Genomic DNA, 23,398 nt, shown 5'->3' with positions numbered 1-23,398 from the left:
AATAAATTGGAACATACCACTGGCAATCTAAATGATCAAACACTACATTAAAGCTCAACTCTGCAATCACAAGCTTCCCATTTCAGTATCTGTAAGGATTTTCTGTTTTGTAAGAAAAATATTTTAAAAAGCCCTGTATGTATCATCACTTTAAAAAGCCCATGTATCATCACTGACACACACTGAACACACAGCTATGTACACCTATGTACAACCATTTCGTGTTATCGTGAGGCCCAACACTCAGTCCAAGTTACCAGTACTAGTAGTACCTGCTGCCTGTGGTTCATAAAGGACATGAGTTTGGCTCCCTGAGCATTTTTACATCACATAAATTCAACCGTGTGATCTCACTTTTGTTTCTAGCAATGTTCAGCCTTTCTGAGTAAAACATGCCCTCATAAACACACATTTGGTAGAGACATATCGAGAGCTGTGGGAGGAAGCACTATCCAGTGCTAAAGGTCAAGTCAAGAATCACTTGGGAATCTACATAAGATAATAGATGTGTAGATGTACCTGCACTCAGAGGAAATGTGGAACACAAGCAGCAACCAGCAAATAAGTATTAAGCTATTTAAACTAAAAGACCTCACTACACAGAAATGGGTTATGCTATCACATTTCACATTCAAACAGATACAGCTTGAAATAGCACTTCAATTTAAGGAAAACCCCCCCTCACCTTTGCAAGTTTACAGTTTCTTTAGATTGCTTTTAAAACAAAGGGCACCAAAAGTAAATTTAATAAGAAATTGTTACCATTTACTGTGATGATAGACAAGCTAACAATGAATCAAGCTGAACCCGAATGTTCTGTTTCCGTAGGCAGAGATTTGACATTCAGGTGGTTTATTCGTCATGTAAAATTTAACTGCAGAAACCAAAGCTCTCCCAGTTTGTCTGATCCCATTCCCTCATCCAACTACTATAACTCTCTGACTCTCAAGGCAAGTACCTGCCAATTTGTTTCAGTGCCAGTCTTTTAAAATTCTTGGTGCAAATAATGTATGAGAGTGCTCGAGGCGTATGAGACCAGATTACTTCAACTGAGCAGCAGTGAGACTTTCTTCATATATATGAGCTGATCACCTTACTTACCCTTTGCAGTTAGTGAGGAAGAATACCCGCTTCAAGTACATGATGCCTCACATCCTAAAGATGCTTTCTTTAGGAGATGAATCCTGTTTCAAGTTACCTGGGTTTGTTTTTTTTTCCCAGTGACTATAAAGAGAAACTAGGACAGATAGCTCAGGTGCAGGTCTCAAATATGAAGGAAACAAGTTCCCAGTGAATAGGCCTGTATTTTTAACAAACCATTCAAAAGTACTTAAGATTTTTATTTCTGAATGCTCATAAACACACACACAACCTCCATCTCTAAACTTTAAATTCTAAGTATGAAATTAAATAATAGGAAACTTCATGTACATGGCATTGGTCTAAACATGACAGAAGCATATAATTAGGGAACTCCATTGGAAGTTTTTGGTGACAAGAGACTCTCATCCATAGCAGTCATTGTGAATGTTTTTCTGACTCCATTTTTTTCACTGAATCATTCTGTATTTCTCTCTTCAGAACTGTACTTGAACAGGCAATCTTTGAAGAAAAAAATAAAAGTATCCAGTTTTCTTAATTTCATTAGAGAATCAATCAAGCAAGCCAGCTGATAAGAAAGTAACTTTAATCTTCTGTAATTAGCAGTGGTGGAAAGGTAATGGGAAAAAATCCAGCATGCTGGAAAGACAGAAACTGTAACAAGTTATGTACAAACCCACTTATTCTTCACCCTTCTCTCTTCCAGGCTGTGCGTTATGCACTGTTCCAGGAGTCATTCATGAGGTATGAAAAACCAAGCAAAAAGTTAACATTTAACCATTTTAAATAAAACTCACTCTACCTTTTGCACTCTCAAAATATTTTTGAAAATAATGTAAAAAAATCTTAGCATTCTTGAAAGTCTTAAGGAATTTTTTATTAAAAAGGCGGTTTTGTTTGTTGCTTCTTTTGAACCCAATTCTGCCGTAACATCACACTGAGACAGAATTGTATCCTTCTAATTACTGTCATACAAGTAATCACACTAAATTTATATAGCACTGAAAATGATACAAAACAAATAAACCCTCACAAAAATACAAATAGGTAGTCAGAGAACTAATCAAGAAGAGCTCACGTTGTCTGTATTGAAGAGTAAACACCACTTCTAAATGCCAACAAAACCATTGATTTGTTGGCATGTCTCTTCTATCTAAGATTCTTGAGTAGAATGACTGACAGACCTCCACAGAGGAATTCCTAAAACAACTTTGGTTTACAATGATCTAGAGAGAATTCATACCCCATACATAATATTGATCTACTGGATTTCTGTAAAGCTAATACGGCAAGCACAGGGAAAACTGTACACGTGAACCGTATGATGAGAATAATAATTTAAACTCAGTACATCACATTCCAAATATACAGAAAAGACATGATTAAACACACTTATCTTCTGCTATAAATAAGCTCATCCAGCCAGATCCCAACTCTTTAATACTTCATTGACGGAAGTAGCCAAGTGTTCTCTGTGTCTGATGAATAACAGGCTATGTATGGCAAGTCTTAGAAGTCTGCTGTCTGTACTGAAGGGCGTATCTATTTCAGCATGTTTCAGATACAAAAGTTGGTATTGACTAAACTATGCTGGTTTTTGGAAGATGACTACTCATAGTGGTGCAACATTCTGCTGAATCAGTACAGATACTTATCGAAGAGCATGTTTATATCCTGCAAGTACATTCAGAAACTAGCTTCTGAAAAATCTGCCCAGAAACCAGAAGAAATGGAAACAATTGCATCAACTTAGTACCCTATATAAACTAGTTAGCCCTGCTGAGAAACAGGCTGTATTTGCAAAAGAGGAGCACTGCCCTAGCACAAATACATGTCCCTGGTACTTCAACTAAAATCAGTATGACAACATACTAGATAACATGGGCATATTAATTCATTCAAACCCAAACTTACGGACAGCACCACACTGCCACAGCTTTGCTGGATAGATTTAGAGTCAGTCTGGCAAGAATATTACATTAGCTGCACTACCTGTGTTACCCAAATAGTTTTGTCAGAGGATGCTTTGGTAGCTCTGCAGTACTGCAGTGTGCTCTGCAGACACACTTGGTTCTTGAAACAACTGCAACTTCCAAGCAGATTTATAATACAAAAGTAGCTTACAGTAGGTTCAAAACATAGTATAGATGTAAAATGGTTACATGGTGGTCAGATGGCAGGGTCATGCGACATCCTGTCTTACAGCAAGCATTCCCCCAACACTTTTAATGGTTCCTCACACAGATAAGTTGTGTATGAAGAACATTACACAACCTCCTATACAATAATCATTGGACAGATTAGGAAAGCTGCAAATACTGCACTGATCAGTATCTTCCTGGGGGACAGGGTTGGAAAGAATAAAGGAATATGAAAAGAGAGGTAAAATTCCTCAGTTTTCATATCCAGTAGCAATCTTCCATGCCAAGGAAATAACAAATACACATGTGACTATCTGAAGCATGAATGTAAATATTAGCACAAGACAAACAACTCTGGACAGCCAGAGTTTAAACATGTATTAAAGCACAGCCCATTTAGAGAAGCAACACTATCAATGTACACCATCTCTGAATCATCCCACATCAATGTGATCAGTTTATGCTTATTTAACTGACACTTCAGCAAACACATGAGCCACAGGAAACTAAGGTGAAGCTGAGTTCCTTCAAGTTACATCATCAACACAGCCAAAGTCAGGTCGTCTGTTCAGTTACTGTTTCACAGACTCTCTCCTAATTCACCAACAATACAGGAACTGAAAAGTTGAAAAGTATAGTATCCTTAACCAGAAAGCACTGAAATGCCAGAGAACACAGGAATTAGCTCCTGTAGATGCTATATTATATTTAGACCACTGACCTGCTGCAGGAGCTAAAGCAATTCCGACTCGCTACCCAAGCTATCTATACTAGGTGAGGCTGTCTGCAAGGACACAAACTCTAGCTGACTTCTCCACTACCTCACACTTCTTTTCCCTTTCCTGCTTGCTAATATCTGCCATCTTAATCTAAGAGTATTTTCTTCACTCAAGCATACCTCAGCAGTGCACTGTCTGACAAACATTTATGCTCAAATCCTTGTCCTCATTTACTCCTCTACAAATCCGACACTTCACAGGGTGGAGGCCGGGCACAACACCAAGAGCATAACTCAAATTACATGTGTAGACTGATGTGCTGGACAGAATCCATTCTTCCACTGGCTCTGCAGGACTGGCAGTAGAAGGCAGTAATAAAACTGAAGTGGATGGATATTCTTCACACTTGAAAAGATAAGTATTTAAACAGGAAATTGCACTTTTTGAGAATCACGTTCAAAAATAAAGCTGCCTTCTGGTATTCATCCTGCTACAAAAAAGTCAAAGAATCATAGAATAGTCAGAGGAAGATACCAAATTATAAGTGAAAGCTGTGAAATTCCATCTGTGTTGCCTTCATATACCTATAAAACTGTTGTAAGGGACTTTAAAAGCAGTTCAAGAGTAAAAGTAAAATAAATCCTCGTGCTGAAATTTTAGGATCTGTAGGAGGGCATAATTGGACATTCAAGTGTGCAGTGCTGGTGGTGTTATTATTTTTGAGAAATAACAACTGAATCCTTTACATGGTCAAAAATACCCATGTAACATGACTCGTGTACAGCATGCACGGACAACCTGAATAGAAACATCAGGCACCGCCTTTCTTTTGCAATTGCTCCAGTTTTCTTCTTAGGAGGTTGTAGTTTTCCTTGGTCCCAGGTGCCATAGGATCAAGCTTCAGAGAGACTTCGTAGTGCTTCTTTGCCAAGTCAAGATTTCCCCAGCGATGATAAAGCACAGCTGGAACATCAATGAGGAATTTCATTAGCAATATTGTTGAATAATGTGCAATCTTGCCAATCACTTGGAAAACAACATTAAAGCATTTGTTTTCCAGTGAGGGTCTCTCGCTGGCTGGTGGCACAGTAGCTGCTTGTTCTGTTGCCAACCGCAGGAGCAAAGCCTGGGAGCAGAACTGGCATGGGAATGATGAAGGAATGAATTACATTGCAGCCATAAATGGCAGCTCTTATCTGGTGAGCTCATTGCGGGTTACAAGCATAGCATAAATGAACCAATTTGCAGACACTGAAGTGCAGCTACCTCTGGGCTGGATTGTGCAGCCCTCTTGATCTGTCATATCATGTGACAGCTTTTCTGGTTTAGTGCCCTGTTCTTCTGGTTGGCAGTTTTTCTAGGAAGTGAAATAGAAATCTGCCCAGCAGGAAGAAGGCTTAAAAGAATGCTTTTTCTTTTAAAATATAATGAATATGAAGCAAACAAACAATACAGCTGATAAGAGTTAGAAAGGCTCTTACCCAAATTACCATGATAACTGGCAGCATTTGGATTGGCTTTAATTGCCTTCAGGAACAAAGCTTCAGATTCCTGAATAATTTAGAAGAACAAGTCAACAGGACAGTCTACTCCTTCAGTATATAAAATATTACAAAACTGACCCATGAATGTAATTAAAAACCCTCCCAAAAATGCCAAATTTGTGTGATACCACAGCACATATATATTCTAAGCCCATGTGATATTGTCTATCAGGTGGCTACAGCCTCCAGAAAACAGTAATAAAGCTACAAATAGGTGTCATGCTTTCACAGGCTGTTGTTAGTTTAGCAGACAGCTATTAAGCACTAGTGAAGTTTGCAAAGTAGTTTACTTGCTTTTTTATTCCTACCCGCAGTTACAGTATTTCTACATGTTACCTACTGAAGCTTTCCCTATTTATTCAATCAAATTAAGGATAATATAATTCACTATCTGACCAAACTGCTTTTAGACACCTTTCCCTTTAAAATAGTTTTTAGCATTTAAAATAGGGGCATTCCAGTAAACCCCTTTCAAACAGATCATTGAAAAGGACTCCAAGATCATCTGCTTGCAACTCCCCTGCCATGGTTGCTCAAGACCTGACCTGTTTCAGTGTGGTTCTCAGTGAAGAGTAGCCATAAAAAGATCAAGCCAACTGAAACATTCCTCGCAAGTTATCTTTTCCAGATTCCCATGTGCAGTGGCATACTCTTAGGACCGTTGATATCCAATTTGTTCTTAGGGAACCGTAACTCCCTCACCAAATATTCAGAGAACAATTTACCACTAAATTTATTCTCAAATTCAAACATTTTTATTTTCCCAAAGCAGCTGCTAATATATACTTCAGTTCCAGAGCATATTTCCTTGCAGAAGTTTAAAAAGATACCTCTCCCCCGATCCAAATGGAGTATATGTACTCACTTGCATGCAAGTTAATATATTTTGGGGAACAATTTTTACATAGGTTTCTATTCTGTGCTGTGTTCTAGGGAAAGTTGCCCATTCAGTTTCAATGCACTTGAACTGAAGATGAAATTACCTCAGTGCGGTAGGCTTCTGTCTGAATGCACATACTTGCTGTCTGAGGTATGTGAGAACAATAACGGGAAAACGGTTTTCCTTTGTGCTAAGCATTTATAACTGAAATCTACAAAACGAGACAGGCTCTATTGAAAAAGAAAACCCGTCAGCCAGATTTTTGGTTCCACCATGTTCTCATGTGAAGCATGAAATAAGTCTCTGCAAAGGTCCCTTAGAGGCAAGAAATTTCTGATGTGTCAAAACTGAGTCACTCAACTTTTGAGTGACTTAAGAGCTTCCCAGTATATCCAAATTCAAACCCAAACTGGGCTCCTTTCAGGGAACTGCTGAGCACAGAAATAAAGCTGCGACTCTTGAGCCAAGAGAAGCTGATGCATAAAATGCCTTCATCTTCACAGGTCAAGGAAATTACAAACCCTAGGGTTCTTGATAAATCCTTCTGCAGGACATCCTGTTTCAGGAGAAAGAATACTTGGGTAGTACTGACCAAGGGAACCAAATGTCTGGAAACTTTTTTAAACCAAAGGGTTGTCAGGCACTGGATGATGCTGTCTGCAGAAGTTTCAGAATCGCCATCCATAGAGATGTGCAAAATTCAACTGGAAATTGCCCTGGTTTGGGTCAGGGATTGGATTAGATGACTCTGACCGTCCTTTCCAGTAAAAATGATTCTATGATTTTAACTCTGTCACACTTGGCAAGTCTGGTGGTATTGCAAGATATCCTCTTTTCATATGACCATCAAAGCCTAAAAATCAATAGGCACTTGAAAGAATATCAGTTGTATTTTTTTCCTCCAACAAATTTTATTATTTTGGTCTAATAAATAAATCTCTCTTTTCTTCACTGGGCAGGTTAACAGCAATCAAAGTGAAAGGTGTGCTGTCCAATTGATTCACTGTTATGCCTAAAAGTTGCGACCTACACAAAGGAGAAGCACCTAATATATGGTCTCATCCTCTCACTGCTGAGGCATGACAGGACAAGTAGTGCAATGTGCTCCCAGAAAATTTAATGGAATAGATTCTCAGTGCTGGCTGCCATTACCGCACATTTTCAGCTACATGCCCAGCAGCTAGTAGAAGCGTACTGGCTGATTAAAGGCTATTTAAGGTGCATCATATTCATATTACTGTAGCTATATGGAGTAAATACACATTCCAGTACATCAGTGATATTTCAAATTGCTGTATCTTGCCAAATCTTTAAGTGTTGCCAAGAAACTTGCACATTGTGCATAGCAAAGGCTTTGGGTAAGCACACTGCATTCCATCTGCTGTCAAGGCCACAGCACAAAATTGTAGTCTGGCTTTATTTCAAATACAAATTAAAAAAAAAAAAAGCTGAATGGTTTCAATTTATTGTATTTTTCACAGAAAAAGCACAGATGTATATATTACAAAAGCACAGCATTCATATTTTCAAAGAACTAAAGATAGCTTGGTTCTTCATCCACTGTGACAAGAACAAGCATTTAAAGGACATCTCTAACTTCATGTAACAGATATTATTTAAAAAAACAAAACAAAACAACCAAAACAGCTCATTCTTTATGTGCTTTTGTTTCTGGAACAATAAGTCATTCATGAGTAGATACAAGCAGAAATCATAAAGGATTGCTTTTATTTAATTTTTTTTTTTTTTTTAGGAAAACCATATTCAGCTGAAAAAGTATATTTGAAACTGAAGGAGAATATTCTGTGGTGAATGGAAAGAAATCTCTCATAACATAGTTTAACGTTTTCAACTCGATGTCTTTTAAAATAAGAGATAACAAAAAGCACAGAACAAAACTTACTTTTTGGCAACAGAGCCAATACAACTTTTATATAAATACGTAACAAGTAATCCAGTAAATGAAATGCCTGAGGTTATACAACACACCAGACACAGCCAGGTAGCCCTCTGAAAATTACCTTCATCACCTTTATAGTCTCCATTCCCTCCTACTCCCCTCCCATTCCAAACACTCAAAACACTCTTATTAAGGAGTCATCTACTTCTCTGTTTTCACATGGTGAGGGGGTGGACAAGAAGTCTGAATTTTCTATGCATTTTAATTGTCATTTAGCATTCTCCCACTTAGCCCCCTCCCCCCTGTGGCTGCTCTTTTAAGGTGATGCAAAATACAGCTGCTGAGATCATAACCTTTTCTAAGTGAGTCCACTTCTCGATCCCCTTAATTTGCTCTCTCTGTTACAATTCATCTACTTTAAGTGACTAGTTAAGGTTTTTGCTCTGCGCAAACCGTATTGAACTACTAAAACACTCTCTGGCTCCCTGCTTTCTTTGCTGGGCTCCACTGCTCCTTTTACTTTATTTAGGATGCTGACCTGGAAGCTTTATTTCCCCTACTGTCATTTCTACTTTGTCTCCAGCACACTCCCCTGCAGCATAATGACCTTTCAGACCTAGCAATCAAAAGCACTACCTCTTTTTTTAATTTTTTAAATCCACTAAACCAGAATTATTTCTCCTACACCTGGAGAAGTTTTCTAGCTTGTTTTCAACTTAACTTTTCTACTTATATCATTATGAATGCTCTTTATTCTGTCATGCTGCATGCTCTTCTTGATGAATAACTATACAATCTTCCATTGTTTCACAGTCACGACTAACCAAAATAATCTCAGTAATTACCTCCTCCATAGTCTCATCCCTTATACATCCTGGCCGTTAATTTGTATCACTTTGGAACTTTGTTAAACTAACCTAAAATATATATTTTATAACAGTCTCAGATGGAGAGAGAAAAGAAACTGTAGAGAAAAAACCCAGCCAGTCTACAAACAGTGATGGGTGTCTTAACAGCAATTTATCACAAACTAAAGCAAGTGGTGGGTTGTCACAGGCCCTGGCTTCTCATGTGGATATGTCATGACTCCACAACTGAACAGGACCGTAAAAATCCAAGTGAACACAATAACTGGAGGAAAAATGTATCTATTCTGAGAAGTTTCACATCATGAAGTCTCCTTAATTTGCATATGCTGAGGATATTCCTTCAGTGCTGCTAACATTGCTGCTATCAAAAAGCCACCAAAACTCCCAAAAGCCATTATTCAGTAAATGACAGTTTTCTGACGAATACAAAAAACTTCCTTGATTATTAATTTGTTCGTATCACATACATAAATCAGTGACTATGGAGTAAATTAAAACAACTAAATATATTAACTGTGTATGATTTATTCTGTCAGCTTATACAATTCCTTTTGGAAAATAACTCATTCTTATCAATTCAATGACATTTACTACTTGTAAATAGAAGCAGCTTATGCTGAGGTACACCACTCACAGGCTGGTCCACTGCATCCAAGAGAAAGTTCAATACAGTGCTAAATGCATGGACTTTTTCCTCTTAATATTCTGGAATTACCCAGGTATCCCATCCTCAGTCTGCAATTAGCAAGTCTGTATATCTATGTTTTAGATCGTGTCTGAGCAAAATGGTAGAATTCATATGGGGTAATGGTAAACCTTGCTTCCTTTACATACCAAAAGCACAAGGACTAGCATATCACATCTAATTTTAGCCCCTGAAACAAGGCCTCTAAATCAGAGCAGGCTTGCTCTCTTCGCATTGAAGCAATACAAGACCCTAAGTGCCCTCTAGTGTGCCTAAACGCCTGTTTCTCTTCAATGACCACGGACAATAGTTTAGGGCAGCAACATTCATAACCCAGGCATCTAAAATACGATGCAATGAACTTAGGCCAGAATCACACAATAATACTGTGACAGAAATGGGCATTTAAACCTGATTATCTAAGTCACACTTGACAATGACCTCCTCAAACAGTTTCTGTAAAAACCTTAAAGAGTTTAAACAGGAAAAAAAACAAACCAAACCACAAACCTAAAATTGAACACTCAGAAAGCTCATTACCTACCTTATATTTTTGTGATTTCCCCAGTACATTTGCCAATGAAAACATAAGGGAATGATCATTAGGTATTAATTCCAGGGCCTCTCTTCCAACTGCTTCTGCTTGAGCTAGATTGCCTGGAAGCCCATTCAGTGGAAAAAAACACAGACCAGGCATATTTTAACACAGCCTTACTAGTTACTTTTCATGCTGCAAGCATTCATATTGTTCAAAATGAGTACATGCATTTTTAAAGAAAACCAGGTGTCATACACATGCAAATGTAAAATTACCCAGAATAAGACAATAGAAAACCTCCATTTTGTTTTCAACAGGTAACATCTTCAGAACAACAATGCACAGATTCAAAAGTTAAGTTTGGTCTACAATACAAACATGCTTCCACAATGATGGCATTTCAAATAAGGATCAGAAATTCAATTTATGGGTTGGATTCCAAATGATGCTTTAAAACCATTTACAGAGTGGCTGTACAGCCAAACAAGAGGCATGCCTCCTTTTAGATAAATACAGAAAAAGCTTTAAGTTTTGCTAGACACTGAATTATTCATTAAAACATTAAAATATGCTTATACCTGTGTTATCAAGCAATATAATCATATTGTTCCAAGCCAAACTATGCTCTGGTTTCAGAACTGTAGCATTCCTCCATGCATTCAATGCATCTATATGGCGATTCAAATCTGCGTACTAAAACCAAAGAAAAACCCAGTCATTTCACTCTGATTTGTTTTACTTTCCTACCATGCACAAAAGACAGTGAAGAGCTGTTCTAAAGAGATATTCCATTCTAATAGAACTTGTTTTTAGAGACAAAAATGTGAAATGTAAAAAGAATACTATGGTAGTATGGAAGAGAGAGTGCTATATACTAATTTTAACCTGCTTTTCCCTGGCACCCAGGCTTGTTTTCACATATGCATGTACCAATAAGATAGGGAAGAAAACCAGCATAGAATCTGGAAGTCTACACAAGAGAATAAGTAAATATTTACTTACCATTTCCAAGAATCTAAATTAATTTTTTTAGGGCATAGTTCTACTACCTAGCAATACAAGTATGATTGAAAACAGTCTAATATTGGGAAATGACTAATAATATAGTTTGAACAAAATACCACAATCTATATTTTTGATTGTACCTCTCTGTATGAAAAAATTAGGACTACAGAAGGTTGCTATGGAAGGAAGTATGCTGGGAAAGCAATAGGAAAAACTATCAAAAATATTAAATCACCCTGAAGTACAAATCAAGGAAACCAAATTAAACTATCAGAATATTTAACAGCACAGTAGATTTTTTTTTTCATTATATGCACACACACAGAGATTCCTATCACAGATGTAATTTATTCAAAAGCACTTACCAACCGCCCTAAATTGTAGTAACAATCTGGATATTTTTTTCTGTGTTTAATTGCTGTCCAGTAGCTTTGCTCTGCCTCTTCAAACCTTCTTAAACTGTTCTGTACTATTCCTAGATTCATCCATGCAGCAGCAAAATCAGGTCTGGGCAAATGGGGAAAAAAAAGAAGAGAGAGAAAAATTGAGCATTTAGAACACAAGATCCTATTGATTGTATCATTTCTGCTCGGTGCAAAATACTGCTTAGCACTGTTCTAAACATACTGTATTTGTACAGCTAAGGACAGCAACTCCTCTGCTTCTTGGAGCTCATTTCTTTCTTTCAGAATATTTCCAAGGTTGTTCATGGCATGTACATATTTAGGATTCAACCTAAAATTTAAAATTTAAGAGATGATTATTACATATGGAACATGTATTACTATATGCAAATTGATAGCTCTGCAATGCTGCAGGTCATGAAAATGAATACCTAAGCATTTTCTTCATGTTGAACATGAAAGAAATTTTAGGATCGATCATTAAAGCAGTAAAATTCCTAATACCTTACAGCCTCTCTGTAGTATTTGATTGCAGCACTTTGATTTCCTTTGTCAGCCAGGTTTTTGCCAACATTGTAGTGCACCTGAAAACACAGATGAACGTTGTACCAGATGTTAACACAGTCAGATATTTTGTGAAGCCAAACTGCTAAACATTTTCACTCCAAAAAAAACAGTCAGCTCCTCCATCATTCACTGCTGTTTTCTGCTGTAGTCAGATACTTAAGACTAGACAATACATATGATGAAGATAGCAAGACAAAAATCTGAAGAATAAATTAATAAATCAACTTCTCTGTTCCAGCTAAAGGCTATTCACTTCCTGATTTTATAAATGAGGTCACTATACTTTCCATAAGACTCTTTATATGGAGACCTCCTGCTCTTAATTTCATTTATTTGTCAGATACGTAAGAGAAAGCCAGACTCAAATCTACCATAGCAGAATAAACACTACAGCAATGTAAATGTTATCTGAACTTTGCTTTCGCTATAGCATTAACTAGAAGAAGCTCAACACTAACAGAAAAACTAAGCTACATATTTCAAAACCAAAGGAAAAATAACAAACATGCACACTATTGTCTTGGGATAAAAATCCATCAAAAAGCCTTTCTGAAATAAATGTATATAGCAACATGTTCGAGACCTTGCCTGTTAAAAAGCAGGGAACGAAGAAAGGATTTAAAGCTTTGAGATACACCTACAGGGAAGAAAACATATCATCTGAACTTATGGCACAGACTAGATAGGAAAAAACATATTTCAGGACAAATCTCAGTTGGAAAGCATCTTGAATCCTACTTTAAGGCAGCTCTCAGAAGACTACATTACCTGATCAAAGGGAAGACTCAAGTTTAGAAATAACAGCAAAGTACTGTGAGTACTTAAATCACCCTGAACTACAGATCAAGGAAACCGAATTAAACTATCTGCATATTTAACAGTACAGTAGATTTTGACTCCTGAAAACAGACTTTTTGGCAACTAGATCAGAACTCATTACTTAAATCACCTTACTATTTGAAATAAAATTTTATATACTTCATCTGAAACAAACACTTACTGCAATTTCTTCCATACTTTGAAAATCTAATTTAAATCTTTTCAAAGACACTATGCAGGAATTACTTCAGATTGACATACAAAAAGATAAGTCTGTAATGCATTTAGAAAACTCTAATTCACCTACATTCAAAAAAGGATTCTATCTGATGTGTTCATCAGAGGCAAAATCCTAATTGCATTTGGCACACTACCTGGGATCTATTGATATGATACACACAATTATATTTGAACTCGCTTGTTATGTTATTTAATTATTGAATTCCATCTCTATGTGACTGTGACTATGCAGTAGTCATCAACAAATAAAGTTAAGAACATTTTCCGTGCTTTCCAAAATCAGTGAAAAAATAGTTTCACTGGTTCTACAGACAGCGAGGATGCTATAAAGCTTACTAAACATACACAGAAGCAGCTCCTCAGGCTGCTAGATACAAAATCGTACACAAATTCAGCATCCTATAAAAGCAGTTGTAGCATGGCTCCCAGGAAACAAAATAAAATATCCAGGCACTTCTATTTAACATTCATAAAAATATGTCAAGGCCCATGGCAAAGCAGCAACAGAATGGTACTTTAATATCAAGACACAGGTATTCCTAAAGATCAGTTGATGGTGTCAAGAAAAAAACAGAATAGCATTGTTTTTCCAGGAGTCATTAAAATAACATGATATACCTTAAAAGGTGTTTCTTAGGACTGAGTTCTATTTGTATAACTCTTCCAGAAATTTGTCAGTACACTATGATATCATTCTTACCACACTGGATTGCTCTCATTATATATGCTAAAGTTTACAGGCTCAGAATTTATTCATAGCAAATTCAGTTATCAAACCTTGCTGTGTTTCCAGATAAATTGTGGCAAAACAGAAATACGGAATGATTTCACTCAATAATATGTATTGGCCCCTAAAATACCTGACTTCACCCTTCAATATCAGCAAACAAGATTATATTTAACCTTTAAGAGGCTTTTTGTTTGTTTTTTTAACAAAAGTCATAAGCATTACTGAAAAAAAGAAATTTTATTAAAGGCTGGGGACAGAGCATATGCGAAAAACCTTGGTATAAACCAACCACTCAGTCTTTCCCCTGTCAATTGTCTTGTGTTAGGAAACAGTCCGCATTTTACTTTCTGATTCTGTTTACTCTTTTTTTTTTAAAAACATGTAACTTCTTCATATCAATTTCTAGCTCAAAAGCAACAGCAGTAGCAAGAATATATGTCTCATGTACACAGTTATGTACACTGCAGAAGCCTGAGAGATGCCAATTCTCTCAAGTCAAAACATCAAATGAAATACTAAGTGTACATGTATATTTTATGAACGGAACTAAATAGACATACTATATTAAAACTGAGAGCAAAACCATTTAAATGAACTATTAGCATTTTTAATGGTGTATTTCTTCTGTTCTTAGATATAGCTTCTGTGTGAAAGGAAACAATGTTTCTATACAGTAGCTGAAAATGAAGAGGTCCTGTTACATGTAGGTTTCCTGATTTTCCTTCAGGTGAAACTGTAGCTCTAGTTATCTTAATGTGGTGGTAACAAAGGAGGGAAGAAAAACTAAAACATGCCAAAAGAATTCCTCAGCCTGCCATAAACATCCAGTGACAAAACCAGCTTTACAACGGATTATAGCATGCAGTAACATCCTGCCCTTAAGAACAGTCAGCAAAGGGTGTTCAGGCACACACAGTCATTTGAGAGGTGCAGGTGCCTTTTGCCATACAGTCATGCTTCTTACTTCACTGGCCATGACAGGGAGATGCCAAGCTCAGCATTTAGCTCTGCTCTCCCAAACTAGGCCTACAATAACTATCTGCCCTCTGCTAAGCACGAGGCTGTAACGCTCCTTGACTTCTACTAGACCCCTGACTGCACAACATGAGGACACAGGCACTTTCTATATACCAATGCGCAGAAAGAACCTGGGCTTTAAAAAATGAGGAGCCAGTGTGATGTTTTACATTTTATCTCTAGAGATGTGGTGGTTCTGCCTTTGACAGACACTGTGCATGCCAGCCTTGGAGGGAGGATTTTCCTTTCCTGATTAAACACTTAAGAGCAGACATAACCTTTTGTTATTAAATGATTAAAGATAGATATTAACGGGAAATGACCTATTACATTATGCCCACATGCTCCTTTATCAAATCTTAAACAGGTAATTACAGTAGTTGTGCTAAAAAGAGCATTTCTTAGGATGCATAAACAACACAATATTCTCTCAGGGCAATTATGTAAAAGTACTATAAGGTAGAACCTAGTTGAACTCAACAGGCATGTGTTTTTTAAAGTTAACCATGGCACCATAGCCTAGCCAAAGAACTGACTCTGTTTGTTTGCAATACCTCAGTTGGCCTAAGAACCTAGTATAAAAAAGTGTATCATACTATGTTAGACACACAGTGCTTGAACTCTTATTTAAGAGTTTAAATGTGCACACACATTTAAATGAGGGAGAAAAACTATATTTTTCTGTACAAAACCAAATTTCCTGTCAAACAGATTTTTTTTGATTTTTTTTTTTACTCAAAGCAGTGTAGGAAGAAATTGAAATGCAATATCATCTTCCAGGAGGTACACCCCCTCAGTTGGAGTACTACTATTATCAACTCTTTTATTCTCTCTTCCTAACTGCTTATAATCACTTTTGCAGCAAATACGAACATTTGTTGAGAAGGATGGAAGCAAAGCACAGATGTCAAAATCTGTACAGAAACATGCAGATGGTTCTGTTCAATGGAGGCTTTTTCCATCAAACATTCTTTCCTCTGCTACTGGAATTCTGTTTTCTATAATAATAAAGCCTTTCTGAACATCATATTTTGTGTGGTTAAAGTTGTCTAAAATTTCTTAGGTATGACTGTGCTTGTATAAAAAAAATTTACATCTAAAATGCTGTCTGTGTGGCAAAACACTGCAGAGAGGAGCTATAAATATAGCCCACAGCACTTAAAGGCAAATTCTGCAGAAGATATTTAATACATAGCATAGAAAGAAATTCTCAGCATCTAAAGGAAATGCTGTCTAGATCAGCTTCATGAATCCTTAAACAGCACTAAACGTTGTTCTGCCATAAAGAAGTTTTACAATCCCTTTTAAGAAAGTATAGAAAGTAGTCTCAAACTCTGCAGTACATTTTCAGTATTAGCGTAACTTGTCTTTGACAAATTCGTATCTGTAACAATTACAATCTGATAAAGCGTCAAGTACAAAGTTACTACCCTTAGTATGTCAAAACAGACTGGTTAGTAACACATTCTGCTGGGAATATTGTAACTTCCTTGTTTATTATTGTAGAAAAGTTGCTAGTGAAATGTTTTTTAAAAATTATGTTTATGAATTTCTATTCTTTAAGAAAAAAAAAACAATAGCTAGGAGACTGCAGAGACTGCATACAGAATATTAACAATTCAAAATCATTTAAATTCACTTATTCCAAATCCAGGAAAAGAAAAATGGTGGCTATTTCCCAATGTATTTAACAATGCAATTGCAATTTATTTAGATAATTATTTAGAGGAAGTCATCCAGAAATAAACACCATTTCTAGATTCTTAAAAACCGACGTGGCTTTGCTAAAAGCTGAGAAAAAGTAACTTGGCACTTCCAAAAGTGCAAACAATTCCAACAGCAAAAAAAGCAGTAAGATCACAATTTTGGGAATAATCTTTAAAATTAAAAGAAACAATCAGAAGGTGAGGAGCATTAAAGTAATGCCTAGAATCAGTGAACAGCATTAGAACAAGGGCAAAATCTCACACAACCTTATGTATCCGTATCTGCTTTAGGATTTCTTTTATCATCAGTGGAGATAAGGACACTGATCTAGGATGCAGTCTTTCTGGACTACATCAGTCATGTAGTCCAAGCTAATGATGAACCACATGCTGAAAGGGACAGTTTCTCCTCCCCAGTTATAAAGGGAGCCTGGCTGACTCTGTCAGATGTAGATGTCTAAAGCTAAGGAGATAAATCCAAGCCAGTAGTCTGATATGGTGAAACAGCATTTATCATAGCCTATGATTAGATATTCCAGTACTTCAGCAAAGCACTCCAGGATAAACTAAGTTTGCAACATAAAAACACCAAATGAAAAGATGCCAAACTGGATCCAGTGAGCCTTTTAAACCAGTAGTACTGAAATATTCCAAATTTATAAACTACCTATTTATAAAACCTGCTCTGACCAGTAACACACAATCAACATAGCTGGAGAAAACAGTCTCTGTAACTGTTCACAAAATTTGCTTTAGCATAAACAACACAGGCCTGGTTCTAACTCATACTGGTGTATATAACCACTGAGCTCCAGGAATTAAGTCAATCTATAAGCTTTGAATAAAGGTGGTATGAGGAAATGGAATCAGTATTCAGGGACCTTCCATTCAGCTAAGAAAAATATGTCCAAATATATTAAAAATGCATACTGTTTCAGTCTAACAACCTCTGAAACCAGTTTAAGTGCAGGACCATTCAAGTTCAAATTTGTGGCATAATCCTGGACATGTTTAACCTGTCCAGATCTGTAACATGCTTCTTTCTCTCTCTTAAAAAAGAATAAATAAATAAAAAAATAATCTATATGACATACATAACAAATATAACAAAATATTTTAAATATTTAAAATAAATAATATTTCAAATATTTTTTAAATATTTAAGACAGCTGAAATCTGTACTGCAAACTTTTTTTTTAATAAAAATTTCTGTAACTTTATTATGATACCTGATTATTTCCACTGAATTTTAAAATCATTGTGCAACATTTATCAAAGTTGATGCTAAATTTCATCCTCAAGCTAGATGCATCCATCACTCAAGAGGACAGATTCATTACTATGAAGGACAGTCTAATTTAATGCAGTTTCCACACCTCTATCTAAACAGAAGTTTAAAGATTAGTCTTTAAATAAGAGAAGGCACCTCTGTAACTACCTGTTACTTAGAATTAAGGTAAGTTTACTTCACATTGCTCACAGACAGACAATTTGGAATTGAAGAGCTGTACCACAGAACATAAACTAGGAGCTGCAGCTTTTGTTGCTAGCTGGGGGACACCTGGAGAATCTGGCACGCTGGCTACATTAAGGAAATAAAGCATGACCATATTACACATATTAAAGATGTCTAAGAACAAGCAAAAGCTATTATCTGTGTTCCATCTTTTGGTCTGCATCAGCCACCCACTGAAATAAAACAGGCCAGTCAAAGAAGGTCCTGTGGAGTCATTTATAAAGAAAGCCTGCAGTTTTAAGACGACAACAGAAGACCACAATAGAACCTAGACCCAATTTGTACATTTACTTTTGTCAAAATTGAATAAATGTAGCTGAAACCATAAAGAAAAAAAAACAGACTGGTTTTCACCATGGATTCCCTAATGTTGTTCCCTAGGAAAGCTGCTTACTACTGTGATTTCAAAGTTACTCCAGCAAAATTTGAATGTGAACCTACAAACCCCTCCCTGTTCACATCACCACGCTTTCCATTTGAGCAAGCTGTCACTAGCAGCACTGCAGCTCAGGCGTGTCTACACAGCCCAGTGTTGACAAACACAAGCTCATTTTCCCTGTACACTAGTTGGCTTTGAACCAACTGCATTAGTTCAATAGCTTGCATACAGCTTATCGGCTCAAGCACAGCACTGTGTGAACACAGCCACACAGCTTCCCAGCCAAACATGGCTTGAGTCCAAGGAGCTTGGAGCACAGGCAAAGAGTACAGATCTGTCTAAAGCACTCTTACCATGGCAGACGGATGGAGTTACACACAAAGAAACAGATTGCATTTGCTCCATTTATAGTATGCACTTGTCATCCAGAAGACAAGATATACTGAGGTCATCATTAAAAAGATGGTTGCCTACCACTGCCACACAATAAAATACAACAGCTCTTTTTCTATGTATTGAAACCTGAGACTGTTGAACTACATCACCATCTTGTACGTATTGGCCATATATGTTTTTTACAACTCACTGATGCATATTTGCATTCCACTAGATGCTAGGCTTATCATTCTCTTTTTGCAAAGTTGAGCATTCACAAGTTCCTTTTTAAACTCTGTGTCTTGATCTGTATTGTCTAGATGCCACTCTCGACTGCAGAAATCTAATCTTTTAAGACATCAATGTATTTGTATTGACAAGCTGTACATTCCTATTTCAAGGCTCTTCAAATACAGTCTCTGCTAAAATTCAGACATGAGGGCCATGTGGTATGCTCCAACAGATTACACTCTCAGCTGTCAAAGGACTGCTGTGGAGGTCACCTCTGTTGGCAAGCTAGATTCGGTCTACTATGCCAAACACTGGTGTTCAGCCCAGTGAAACATCCTACACAGTCCCACCCTCTTTCCTGTTCCCTCACTAAACTTTGCAGGAATACTGCAGTTTTCCTTAATGTCCATGCCGTTCAGCCACTGTAAGAGAGCAGATGTGGAAGTAAATATTTTACCCCCACATCCTGAAATTACACTGACAATATGCTGCTTTGTCCCTTAACTGTGTTTGCTACATATACCACTGGAAGGCACACAGAAAGGATTGTAAAAATATAGCACAGGCATTATGCTGGTGAATCCATTGCTACAACTTACTACAACTTACTACAACTTACTTTCCTTTTGATATTTTGTAATAACTTGCAATTACATGCACAATTGTTTCAGTAGATTTTATTAACGGTATATCAAATTTGACTGGATGCCTTTCCTGAGGTGTATTCCCTCTTCTCCCTCTCCTCTCTTACCCCCAAGTTCTGAATTACAATATTGTAATTTGCACTGTCTGGTATTTTGACTATGCTCTCACTGTAACTTAGGTGACCAACCTGTCAATGTAATATTCTTGCATCAATAAACACTGTGAGTAACATAATATATTAACCATGCACAATGCCTCCTCTATCCCAAATCTCAAAACACTTAAAAAAGATTAAAGTCCACACAAGTCACTTACTTTTGCATTCAGAGGGCACACAGAGAGTGCGCTCCTAAAAAGCTGTTCTTCTGACCTCCACTGATTGCTGCGGACTGCACAGCGCATAACATTTATCAACAAGATTCCAAGAACTGCCACAGCAAGAATTTTCTTAAGGAAAGAGAGACAAGTTAAGAAAGAAACCATTCATCTGAAGCACTTCATCATCAACTTTACTGATTGTTTTGATGGTACCTTTTTCTTGGCTTGCTTACTCAAGAGACTAAATCCATATGTAAACAGAATACAATATCCAATACTGGGGAGGTAGATAACTCTCTCTGCAATAACAAAGCCTACTCGGAAGAACAGATTACTTGCAGGAAGAAAAGGGATAATAAGAAATCCAAGTCCCAGTGTAAGAATTCTGCAAACAAGAAACAGATACTTAAATTAACCACAAATCTTAACAAAAGTACCTTTTCCATTTAACATATAAACATTATTTAAATGTTGTAGAAGGATATGCATATGGAAGAGGGCATTCAAATGCAGCTTTTGAGAGCTACTAACAAAACATAAATTTCCATGAGGTTTTGACACTCCATCAGGCACTTTTAAAATCCTAGCTGTAATTTCCAGAGAAGTAATGTTCATGCTTCCGGGCCAGAAAACAGCCCAATTACACATTAATTACATAATTCCTATTTAAAATACACAGGCAGGGAAAAGCTACCTGTCTATTTTTGGAACTAGGATGCCAGTAAGAGGGGAAAAATATAGGTTGCTGTTAAAGAAGCAGCTTAGGTACACATCCTACCGAGAAATTGCTTTCCTTCCTAACAAATACATTAATAGTAGAATCCATTGTGGTTAACCACTTGAAAGTTAGCAATCTATGATGTTTCCACAGCAGTTTGTCTTCTTTGCCTTAGTTATCTATTTTAGGATGAGTAATCCTCAGCAGGTAAATCTTGATGGACTATACAGAGCTTAAACAACTCGGACTAGGTACCTTACTTTTACAGACATGATATGAGTGAGTAAAACCCTGTGTCAGGTGTTTGTTGTAAAGGCCACACGGATGGTTTTCTACTCTAATTTATTACAAATAATCTCTAAACTGTAATGTAGATATGTCCTTTTACTCTCTTATCCCCAAGAGTCCTAGGCCTTCACTATACTTTTTTCTTCACTTTTTACTAAAAACTGTTCAGCAATATAGGATCAGTGAGTGCATTTTTACTAGAAAGTACAACATCATTTGTAGCACTTGTAGGAGAGCCACAAAGATGATCAGCAGGCTAGAGCACATCTCCTATGGGGACAGGCTGAGACAGTTTGGCCTGTTCAGCCAGGAGAAGAGAAGGCTCTAGGGAGACCTTAGAGGAGCCTTCCAGTACTTAAAGGGGCCTGTAAAAAATTTGGAGAGGGACTTCTTACACGAGCATGTAATGATGGGACAAGAGGTAATGGCTTTAAATGGAAAGAGGGTAAACTTAAATTAGATATAGGAAGATATTCTTTACTATGAGGGTGGTTAGACACTGGAACAAGTTGCCCACAGTTGTGTATGCCCCATTCCTGAAAGTGTTCAAGGCCAGGATGAATAGGTCTTTGAGCAACCTGGTCTAGTGGCTGACCTTTAAAGTCCCTTACACACCCCAAACCATTCTACAATTCTATGACTGACTTGTTTAAAAATTTCAAAGAACTGGGAAATTAACCATACATGAAATCCATGGGAACAGAATGTGAAAAGTTAAACAGAAGCCCTTAGTGAGACAGAACAGTTTACAATAATTTTTTTAGTTCCTTTGGGTAAAGTACAAGTACTTTCCTCAGTACATACTGTGGATCAGCATTTTACTTTTTAATGTATGGCCACAGCCAGCATTTCTACCTCCTGTCAAGGCACATCTCTCTTTCATTATTAGGAGAAGATTAAAAGAGATGATGACTCATAAGAAGTAGGGACAAAAGCATAACATACATCATTTCCTACTCTGTTCTGAGCACATACTACTTTCTACCACCTACAGTGTTAAGGATCTCAAAATGCCATTTCAGGAAAAAAATAAAGTAGCCATGCATACCTCGTCCTCCAACTCTGTTTCCTAGTAGTCTATGTATAGTGATGGGCACAAATTGGGATAAAACTGTAATGACAGCTATAAATATTTATTTAAACTGCATTTGCTAGACACTAGTTCTACTGAATTGTTAAAATTATTAATAGTGAATTTAACAAAATAATACTGTACTTAAGTTGGCCAGGCATTTAAAATTTGTTGCTGTCTCTTACCTTCTCTTATGGCTGTCTTCTGAGCACAGAGCTTGGCATATCAGACCAATTAGGCAGAACCAAAGTGCTGCAAGTGCAATTATCCTCCAGTCGCTGACAGATTTAATGAGGGGTATGCAGCCCATTGACCAATCAAAACACAGCCACCAGGGACACAACAGCAACCATGCATTCAACGAATAGTAGTAATTATAGTTTATAGCCTGTCAGTCAGAAAGAAAACAAACATTTACTTGGTACTAAACTTAAGGGGCAGGGGGGCAACTTTATTTCTTCTCGCTGCTGTCATTTCCCTTATGACAAAATATACCTTATACATTAAAAAATTTTAAATACTGTTAGTCTACAACTAGTTACATATCCATTTATTTTACAGTTGTGAAATTAAATTTTATTTTTTTTTAAATCATAGCTATGTGGCTCTGCTATTCAGAACTGGCAAATGCAATTTTGTGCTGTCCAACCAATATCCACATGTAAAAAGAATGATTTCCTACAATAGGAGAAAATGTCAAGAGAAAACACCCACTGTCTTCACCCATCATTCTCCATCTCCAGAAAGAGCCCTAATGCAGCCAGACAAGACATACTTCAAATGTACCAGACCAGAACTTTATGCTATTTTCTTCAATTGTGAAAGAACAGATGAAAAGTCAAACACAGTACGTGGAGAAAGGATGAAAATCAGCAAAAGCTAAATCCTTCAATGGATGGGAAAAATAGCAAGTAAATGGAAATGTACTTCCATGTGTGCATTTCATACTAAATTAAATGCAAAGAATATACAAGGTATACTATTAAAAAAG

The 23,398-nt window shown here is 36.9% G+C and overlaps 1 protein-coding gene across 3 annotated transcripts in view; it reads right to left on the bottom strand.

The window, feature by feature from the left end:
• Window positions 1–4,764: 4,764 nt before the first annotated feature.
• Window positions 4,765–23,398, bottom strand: part of TMTC4 (transmembrane O-mannosyltransferase targeting cadherins 4) — a 49,770-nt gene continuing 31,136 nt past the window's right edge. For 2 of the 3 annotated variants that reach the window (XM_061349288.1, XM_061349287.1), the window contains 10 exons: window positions 22,593–22,795; window positions 20,543–20,714; window positions 20,327–20,458; window positions 12,291–12,370; window positions 12,010–12,117; window positions 11,748–11,889; window positions 10,956–11,070; window positions 10,384–10,496; window positions 5,443–5,512; window positions 4,765–4,924 (listed from right to left, as the gene is read on the bottom strand). In XM_061349288.1, coding sequence (XP_061205272.1) covers window positions 4,773–4,924; window positions 5,443–5,512; window positions 10,384–10,496; window positions 10,956–11,070; window positions 11,748–11,889; window positions 12,010–12,117; window positions 12,291–12,370; window positions 20,327–20,458; window positions 20,543–20,714; window positions 22,593–22,795 — 1,287 coding nt within the window. In that variant the 3' untranslated portion in view covers window positions 4,765–4,772. Of the gene's footprint in view, window positions 4,925–5,442; window positions 5,513–7,829; window positions 9,417–10,383; window positions 10,497–10,955; window positions 11,071–11,747; window positions 11,890–12,009; window positions 12,118–12,290; window positions 12,371–20,326; window positions 20,459–20,542; window positions 20,715–22,592; window positions 22,796–23,398 lie in introns of those variants that run through there. The other variant, XM_061349289.1, reaches the window with a different exon arrangement.

This window comes from Neopsephotus bourkii, unplaced genomic scaffold (genome assembly GCF_033783945.1).
Source record: "Neopsephotus bourkii isolate Nb327-2 ecotype Australia unplaced genomic scaffold, CSIRO-AGI_Nbou_v1 NB_398, whole genome shotgun sequence".
Classification (NCBI taxonomy): domain Eukaryota; kingdom Metazoa; phylum Chordata; class Aves; order Psittaciformes; family Psittacidae; genus Neopsephotus; species Neopsephotus bourkii.
Note: the sequence above shows the minus strand (reverse complement) of the source record. Positions and strands in the feature narration are given on the sequence as shown.